This window comes from Sebastes fasciatus, chromosome 22, assembly GCF_043250625.1.
Source record: "Sebastes fasciatus isolate fSebFas1 chromosome 22, fSebFas1.pri, whole genome shotgun sequence".
NCBI lineage: Eukaryota > Metazoa > Chordata > Actinopteri > Perciformes > Sebastidae > Sebastes > Sebastes fasciatus.
Genome location: NC_133816.1, coordinates 12,894,498 through 12,903,058, shown reverse-complemented (window position 1 = coordinate 12,903,058; position 8,561 = coordinate 12,894,498). Strand labels below are relative to the sequence as shown.

Below are 8,561 nucleotides of genomic sequence, written 5' to 3'. Positions count from 1 at the left end.
CAATATTGTAATTCTTCACCACTTTTAACCCCAAAACATTTAAATATGATGTCATTATGTGCAACTTACATGGGCATTGTGCATAATGAGTTGTCTCAGTTTGAATATGTTTTGCTCGTATTTCCGTTCTTACTCAACATTTTTAATGCACTGTGAATTACAAACAACAGTTGGTCCATTTATAGTGTATAAATTTAAATGTTTATTTTCTATATTTAAAAAAAAAAAATTTTTAAAGTAAAAATATTTCATCTTGTTTCGTTTATTTACTTGTGTAAAAAAAAAAAAAAAAATAGCAGCAAATATATTTTATGATGTATTAATAAAAAGATGAAAAACGGTTGCTAAATCAATCTGAAATGTAAGCTACCAAACTTTGAATGAGGCATTTATTAATATTTTTTTAAGTTGCCCATTTTGCAACAAAAAATAACAATAGTTATCCATTTATTGTGTATAAATGTATATGTTTATTTTCTATATTTAAAAAATATATATATTTTTAAAGTTAAAATATTTAATCTTGTTTTATTTATTTACTTATGTAAAAAAAAATATATATAAATATGTATATATATATATATATATACATATGTATATATATATATGTATATATATATATATATATATATATATATATACACACCTTGTAGCCTATAAAACATATTTACTAATATATATTAGTAAATATGTTCTATAGGCTACAAGGTCTGTAGACCTCCAAGGTATGAAGGCGGAAAGAAAAGCTGCCTCACGTCCACTGTCGGACCTTCCCAGTGTGACACCCAGCGGAAGTAAACAACACTACTAGTAGCGTCATGAGCTGCATGCTGCTTTGTTCAGTCAGCTGAAGACGATGTTGTAGTCGTAGTGCGGGTAACTCTTCACTTGATGATCAAACAACAATGTCTTCAGTTGAGTCTTTGAGAGAGTTTGTTAACGAGCGACTAACTGCTGCTGCTGAAGAAATATTCAGAGTTTTAGAGAAAACTATCGTCGAGCAGGAGGAAGAGATCGATCGTCAGCGCAGACTGTTGGATATCGTGTTGAAACCCGAGATCAAGTTACACAGGAGAGGTGAGGACTACTACTATGATCTTTTAAATGACTCATAATGGTTTAAAGACATACTGGTTGTATTTGTCTGACACTACATACTGACCGTGAACGCATCTGGTCCGTCAGCTCAGAGTAGTAGGAGCAGGAGGCAGAGGATTTGTTGTCGAAATGAAAAGCAAACGCACCTATTTGGCAATATTTCACGTTTAATCTCAATGCCATAAGGTAACTATAATGTTAATGAGGTAATCGCCGCGAGGTGGATGGAACCGTCACAGCGGGTGTGCACGGAGCAGCGGCGCCAAGTAGACCCCCGCAGCGGAGCCCCGCAGCAAAGCTCTACCGGAGAGGCCAGACACATCCCACACACATCCCTACCAACGACCACTACAGGCATCGTACGGTACCGTCGGTACTGTAGAAAAAGAGTACCGTCAGTTTTTTAGAATTTTGACACCGAAGTATCGGTTCTCGTGACATCCCTAGTAACGCTACGCTAATCGTCTCTCCTTGAGCGATTGTATTAATAAATGTAGTAAAGCATGTGTGAATACCATCTATTACAGCTCAGACAGGCTCATGTGATCATAGCTCAGCCCTATACTATGGACGGATGGGAGGACGACTTGAAGAAGTCACCTCAGATAACCTACACTAGCTTATTTAGCTACGTTATTGACTCCGTAGCTTCAGACGGTGAAGAGATGAACAATCTGTGAAGCTCTGAAGCAGATCAGGACCTCCACAGCACCGTTGGCGGTTTGCCACTATGGTTTGCCACTATGGTTAGCCTATGGGACTAACTATTTACTGCTACTTCCGCTACCTCACCGGAAGTTACGGCCCCAATCATTTCTACAGTAACGCACCTGAGAATAAGATGGATTGCTTTTGTTCTCTGTCCCTCCAGAGCTCCCACAGCAACATGTCTGTAAGGAGGAGGAGGTTCCCGTTGACCAGCAGCTCTGTATTCAGGAGAGGAACTCCAGTCTGGACCAAGAGGACCCAGATCCTCCACAGATTAAAGAGGAACAGGAGGAACTCTGCACCAGTCAGGAGGGAGAGCAGCTTGTACTGAAGCAGGAGACTGATTCCTTTATGTTGACTCCTACTCATGAGGAAGGTGACCACAGTGAAGATCAGACTCTTTACTTGAATGCTGCAGAGAAAGAGTCTGTTGTCAACATGCCAGTTATAACCTCTGTGGTATCGGTACCAAACAGTGACCACCAGCTCTTCTCTCACATCTCTCGTGAAGCTGAGAGCCAAGATCAGAGAGGAAGCGAGCATGGAGACTCAGGATCAACTAGAGATGCAGAGCCGAAATCACAGAAAAGACATCGCAAAAGCAGAAGTCACAGTAACAATGTAAACAACTCTAACTTGTTAGAGATTCACCGTACCACTAACACAGGTAAACAGTCTTTCAGCTGTGACACATGTGGGAAAGATTTTAAGTATAATTTTAAATTGAAGATACACATGAGAACCCACACAGGTGAGAAGCCGTACGTTTGCAAAACATGTGGGAAAAGATTCAGTCACATAACATCATTGAAGACTCATATGGGAACCCACACAGGTGAGAAACCGTTTACTTGTAAAACATGTGGGAAAGATTTCAAACAAAGTAGAGATTTGACAGTCCACATGAGAACTCACACAGGTGAGAAGCCGTTTACTTGCAAAACATGTGGTAAAGATTTCGGACATAGTAATAGCTTGATGGTCCACATGAGAACCCATACAGGTGAGAAGCCGTACGTTTGCAAAACGTGGGAAAAGATTCAGTCACATAACATCATTGAAGACTCATATGGGAACCCACACAGGTGAGAAACCATTTACTTGTAAAACATGTGGGAAAGATTTCAGACTTAATGGTGATTTGACAGTTCACATAAGAATCCACACAGCCAAGAAGCCATATTCTTGCAAAACATGTGAGAAAATATTCACTCAGGCATCATCATTGAAGAGTCACATGAGAGTCCATACAGGCGAGAAGCCATATTCTTGCAAAACATGTGGGAAAGATTTCGGACATAATAGTAGCTTGACAGTCCACATGAGAAACCACACAGGTGAGAAGCCGTTTACTTGTAAAGCCTGTGGGAAAGATTTCGGACATAATAGTAGCTTGATGGTCCACATGAGAACCCACACAGGTGAGAAGCCGTTTACTTGTAAAACATGTGGGAAAGATTTCAGATGTAGTAGTAACTTGATGGTCCACATGAGAAGAATCCACACTGGTGAGAAGCCGTAACTTCGTAAGACCTGTGGGAAAAGATTCTTTGTAGTGCTTGAATTGAAAAGGCATATACGAGTGAATACAGACAAGTAGTTTTCTATTTGAACCCACACAAGTCAGGAGCCACATAATTGCAACACGTGCGGAAAAAGATTTTCTCAAATCAGATTCTTGAGAAAACACCTGAGGTTCAATATACACAGGAGAAACCATAGAGGTGAATCTCTTGTGGAGAGGTGTTCACTAACTGAATGAAATACACTTTTGCAATAGCTACATCTTTGTAACTGAATGTAAAATGTTTTCCACAAAAATTAGATGTCAATATGTTAGTATAAAGGTTCCCTTCATTTGAATGTATTACTTATATTTCTGTTAGAAACAGTATTTCTTTGAAACAATCTTAATCTCCCAAATCAAAGAAAAGTGTTAGTTTCACAGTTAAACATGTTTTGCTCGTATTTCTGTTCTTACTCAATATTTTGAATGCACTGTGAATTACACTGTGGTATTTCTACTTAAACAATTTGAATTCTTCTTCCTTCGCTGCTTATTTGTTTTTTTTGTTTTTTCATGCTAAATCATTGTCTGCTATTAAACAAAAAATAAAAAAACAGTTGTAGTTTACTAAAACGTTCCAAATGTCCTTGTGGAATGATACATGTACATCCTTACTACTGACACACAAGTTTGAATAAATGCAACAGCAGCAGTTGGTAGCCTATGTTTTTTTGTATTAGTCTACTCTATAACATGATATATTGATAAAAAGATTTTTTTTTAAAAACAATGGTTGCTAAATCAATCTGAAATACCAAACTTTGAATAAGACATTTATGAATCTAAATCTTTAAATAATGTTTTAAAGACATACTCGTTGTATTTGTCTGACATACAACAGACAACCAATAATTAAAGTCAAAGGAAACATATTAAAGGCATGGGGCAGTTGGAGGGACAAGTTACAATAAGAACCATATAAATACATAGGATTATAGCAATAAAAGTCAAATAATAAGGAACAATATATAAGAACAGCATATCTTAAAATTCCTCTAAATAATAGTCATTTAAAATGGGTATGGTCTGTGTTCAGCAGCTTAACAGCAGAAGGGATAAAGGACTTGGAGTAATGATTTGTTCTCCTTAAGGGCACAATGAATGAGGCATTTATTATTAATTTCTAAAAGTTACTCATTTTGCAAAAAAAATAAAAGTAATTGGTCCATTTATTGTGTATAAATGTACAAATGTATATGTTTATTTTCTATATTTAAAAAATATAATTTTAAAGTAAAAATATTTCATCTTGTTTTGTTTATTTACTTGTGTAAAAAAAAAATAGCAGTAAATATATTTCATAGGCTACAAGGTATGTAGAACTCCAAGGTATGAAAGTGGAAAGAAAAGCTGTACTAGCTATATTGCAGACTGTTTTTGACCTCTAAAAATGTTCTCAATTCTTTGTGGAATGTAGCGTACATTGTAAAAAAGCATCAAATTTATATGTACTATGTAACTAGTGTAAATGTTTATTTTTTCTATTTTTAAAAAATATATATTTTTAAAGTTAAAATATATATTTTTAAATATTTGTTTGTATTAGCCTACTCTATAACACAATGTGTTAATAAAAAGATGAAAACGGTTGCTAAATCAATCTGAAATGTAAGCTACCAAACTTTGAATATTACATTTATTACTAATTTCTTAAAGTTTCTCATTTGCAAAGAAAAAATAACAATAGTTGGTTCATTTATTGTATATACATTTATATGTTTATTTTCTATATTTAAAAAAATATTTTTAAAGTAAAAATATTTTTAAAGTAAAAATATTTAATCATGTTTCGTTTATTTACTTATGTAAAAAAAAAAAAAAAAGCAGTAAATATGTTCTATAGGCTACAAGGTCTGTAGACCTCCAAGGTATGAAAGCGGAAAGAAAAGCTGCCTCACGTCCACTGTCGGACCTTCCCAGTGTGACACCCAGCGGAAGTAAACAACACTACTAGTAGCGTCATGAGCTGCATGCTGCTTGTTCAGTCAGCTGAAGACGATGTTGTAGTCGTAGTGCGGGTAACTCTTCACTTGATGATCAAACAACAATGTCTTCAGTTGAGTCTTTGAGAGAGTTTGTTAACGAGCGACTAACTGCTGCTGCTGAAGAAATATTCAGAGTTTTAGAGAAAACTATCGTCGAGCAGGAGGAAGAGATCGATCGTCAGCGCAGACTGTTGGATATCGTGTTGAAACCCGAGATCAAGTTACACAGGAGAGGTGAGGACTACTACTATGATCTTTATAAAGAGATACAGTTACACAGGAGAGGTGAGGACTACTACTATGATCTTTATAAAGATGGGCAGTATGACTCCATGATGAGAGGCTACTGGTTGTTGGCTACTTGCAGTAGTGGTGGGGGACTTGAACCAGTGTTACCTGGAGACCGTGTTACCTGGGTTCCAACAGTATGTTAAGGACCAGACCAGAAAAGACAATATCCTGGACAAGTGTTTTGTAAGTGTTAAAGGTGTTTATGCGTCCAAGTATAGGGATGTCACGGTACCAGAAATCTAGTAGTCGATACCAATACCAGTAAATTTACACAATTCTCGATATAAAAATATGCTTTTGCATAATTTTGGTGAATTTTAAATGGGAAAAATATTCAATAACTTCACTTCTATAAAGTTTAGTGCATCAAAATGTTTTAATTAGTTTAATAAGTATAATCAGGAAGAGGCCATTGATGTGTGAAGTGATTTTGGTGGTACTACACTGCATAATACTGAAGTTATTGAATAGTTTTCTCTTTTCGGCGTTGCATTTTGTAGAAGGTCCCTGACCACTCGTCTCACCGCCGGCTGCGCATAGAGACCAACGTTATGTGTTGATTAAAATGAGGTTGTAGCTCGTTGTCTACCTTACTAGAAAGAGACGTTGTTTGTGTTTAAACAATGTTTCTGTTATGAGTTATTGACCCAGGAAGTTTGAATCTGTCAATATCTTTCCCACTTTATCGAAGTAAATCATCTAGGGGGGCTCTGTACATCAGCAATGTGTGGACAGTCAGGAATGATTGGAAGAAGTGCTCTATGAAGTAACTCGAGGGAACGAGATACCTAACTCGGGGGAACGAGATACCTAACTCGAGGGAACGAGATACCTAACTCGGGGGAACGAGATACCTAACTCGGGGGAACGAGATACCTAACTCGGGGGAACGAGATACCTAACTCGGGGGAAGGAGATGATAAAAATGTTCTCCTAGGAGTCTAGGGGGGCTACGTACATAATGGTTTAAAGACATACTGGTTGTATTTGTCTGCTCAGATGTCCGTTTTTCTCTCATCACAGTAACGTTAGTATCATATTGCTTTTGTTCTCTGTCCCTCCAGAGCTCCCACAGCAACATGTCTGTAAGGAGGAGGAGGTTCCCGTTGACCAGCAGCTCTGTATTCAGGAGAGGAACTCCAGTCTGGACCAAGAGGACCCAGATCCTCCACAGATTAAAGATGAACAGGAGGAACTCTGCACCAGTCAGGAGGGAGAGCAGCTTGTACTGAAGCAGGAGACTGATTCCTTTATGTTGACTCCTACTCATGAGGAAGCTGACAACAGTGAAGTTCAGACTCTTTACTTGAATGCTGCAGAGAAAGAGTCTGTTGTCAACATGCCAGTTATAACCTCTGTGGTATCTGTAGCAAACAGTGACCACCAGCTCTTCTCTCACATCTCTCATGAAGCTGAGAGCCAAGATCAGAGAGGAGGCGAGCATGGAGACTCAGGATCAACTAGAGATGCAGAGCCGAAATCACAGAAAAAACATCGCAAGAGCAGAAGTCACAATAACAATGTAAAGAACTCTAACTTGTTAGAGATTCACCGTACCACTAACACAGGTAAACAGTCTTTCAGCTGTGACACATGTGGGAAAACATTCACTTGCATGTCATCATTGAAGATTCATATAAGAACCCACACTGGTGAGAAGCCATATTCTTGTAAAACATGTGGGAAAGCTTTCAGACTGAATGGTCAATTGGCAGTCCATATGAGAACCCATACAGGCGAGAAGCCGTATTCTTGCAAAACATGTGGTACGAAATTCAGTCAGGCTTCATCATTGAGGAGTCATATAAGAACCCATACAGGTGAGAAGCAGTTTACTTGCAAAACATGTGGAAAAGATTTTGGTAGTAACAGTAACTTCTTGGTCCACATGAGAATCCACACAGGTGAGAAGCCGTTTACTTGTAAAACATGTGGGAAAGATTTCAAACAAAATAGAGATTTGACAGTCCACATGAGAACTCACACAGGCGAGAAGCCATATTCTTGCAAAACATGTGGAAAAGATTTTGGTAGTAACAGTAACTTCTTGGTCCACATGAGAACCCACACAGGCGAGAAGCCATATTCTTGCAAAACATGTGGTACGAAATTCAGTCAGGCTTCATCATTGAGGAGTCATATAAGAACCCACACAGGTGAGAAGCCATATTCTTGCAAAACATGTGGAAAAGATTTTGGTAGTAACAATAACTTCTTGGTCCACATGAGAACTCACACAGGCGAGAAGCCATATTCTTGCAAAACATGTGGAAAAGATTTCATGCGTAATGTTGAATTGACAGTCCACATGAGAACTCATACAGGTGAGAAGCCATATTCTTGCAAAACATGCGGAAAAAAATATATTCGGAAATCAACATTGAAGAGTCATATAAGAACCCACACTGGTGAAAGGCCATATTCTTGCAAAACATGTGGAAAAGCTTTCGGACGTAATAGTAGCTTGTTGGTCCACATGAGAGTCCACACAGGTGAGAAGCCATATTCTTGCAAAACATGTGGAAAAGCTTTCAGACTGAATGGAAAATTGACAGTCCACATGAGAACCCACACAGGTGAGAAGCCGTTTACTTGTAAAACATGTGGGAAAGATTTCGGATGTAGTAGTAACTTGAAGGTCCACATGAGAAGAATCCACACTGGTGAGAAGCCGTAACTTCGTAAGACCTGTGGGAAAAGATTCTTTGTAGTGCTTGAATTGAAAAGGCATATACGAGTGAATACAGACAAGTAGTTTTCTATTTGAACCCACACAAGTCAGGAGTCACATAATTGCAACACGTGCGGAAAAAGATTTTCTCAAATCACATTCTTGAGAAAACACCTGAGGTTCAATATACACAGGAGAAACCATAGAGGTGAATCTCTTGTGGAGAGGTGTTCACTAACTG

The 8,561-nt window shown here is 37.9% G+C and overlaps 2 protein-coding genes across 2 annotated transcripts; both read left to right on the top strand.

The window, feature by feature from the left end:
- The first annotated feature begins 905 nt into the window (after positions 1 to 905).
- On the top strand, positions 906 to 2,953 carry LOC141760275 (uncharacterized). The gene is made up of 3 exons (XM_074622938.1): positions 906 to 1,077; positions 1,970 to 2,197; positions 2,270 to 2,953. Exons 1-3 carry the CDS (start codon positions 906 to 908, stop codon positions 2,893 to 2,895), a joined length of 1,026 nt encoding a protein of 341 aa, XP_074479039.1. The 3' UTR covers positions 2,896 to 2,953.
- A 2,467-nt stretch (positions 2,954 to 5,420) lies between these two features.
- Positions 5,421 to 8,326, top strand: LOC141760262 (uncharacterized). Its single transcript, XM_074622924.1, has 3 exons — positions 5,421 to 5,592; positions 6,714 to 7,217; positions 7,554 to 8,326. Exons 1-3 carry the CDS (start codon positions 5,421 to 5,423, stop codon positions 8,324 to 8,326), a joined length of 1,449 nt encoding a protein of 482 aa, XP_074479025.1.
- Positions 8,327 to 8,561: the final 235 nt, after the last annotated feature.

What these genes read in the sequence shown, in the direction of transcription:
- LOC141760262 (XM_074622924.1), top strand. Translation starts at nt 5,421, where the DNA reads ATGTCTTCAGTTGAGTCTTTGAGAGAGTTTGTTAACGAGCGACTAACT. An exon ending in GATCAAGTTACACAGGAGAG is followed by an intron (nt 5,593 to 6,713) that starts GTGAGGACTACT and finishes CTGTCCCTCCAG; the next exon opens with AGCTCCCACAGCAACATGTC. An exon ending in TCACCGTACCACTAACACAG is followed by an intron (nt 7,218 to 7,553) that starts GTAAACAGTCTT and finishes GAATCCACACAG; the next exon opens with GTGAGAAGCCGTTTACTTGT.
- LOC141760275 (XM_074622938.1), top strand. Translation starts at nt 906, where the DNA reads ATGTCTTCAGTTGAGTCTTTGAGAGAGTTTGTTAACGAGCGACTAACT. An exon ending in GATCAAGTTACACAGGAGAG is followed by an intron (nt 1,078 to 1,969) that starts GTGAGGACTACT and finishes CTGTCCCTCCAG; the next exon opens with AGCTCCCACAGCAACATGTC. An exon ending in GGAAGGTGACCACAGTGAAG is followed by an intron (nt 2,198 to 2,269) that starts ATCAGACTCTTT and finishes CCTCTGTGGTAT; the next exon opens with CGGTACCAAACAGTGACCAC.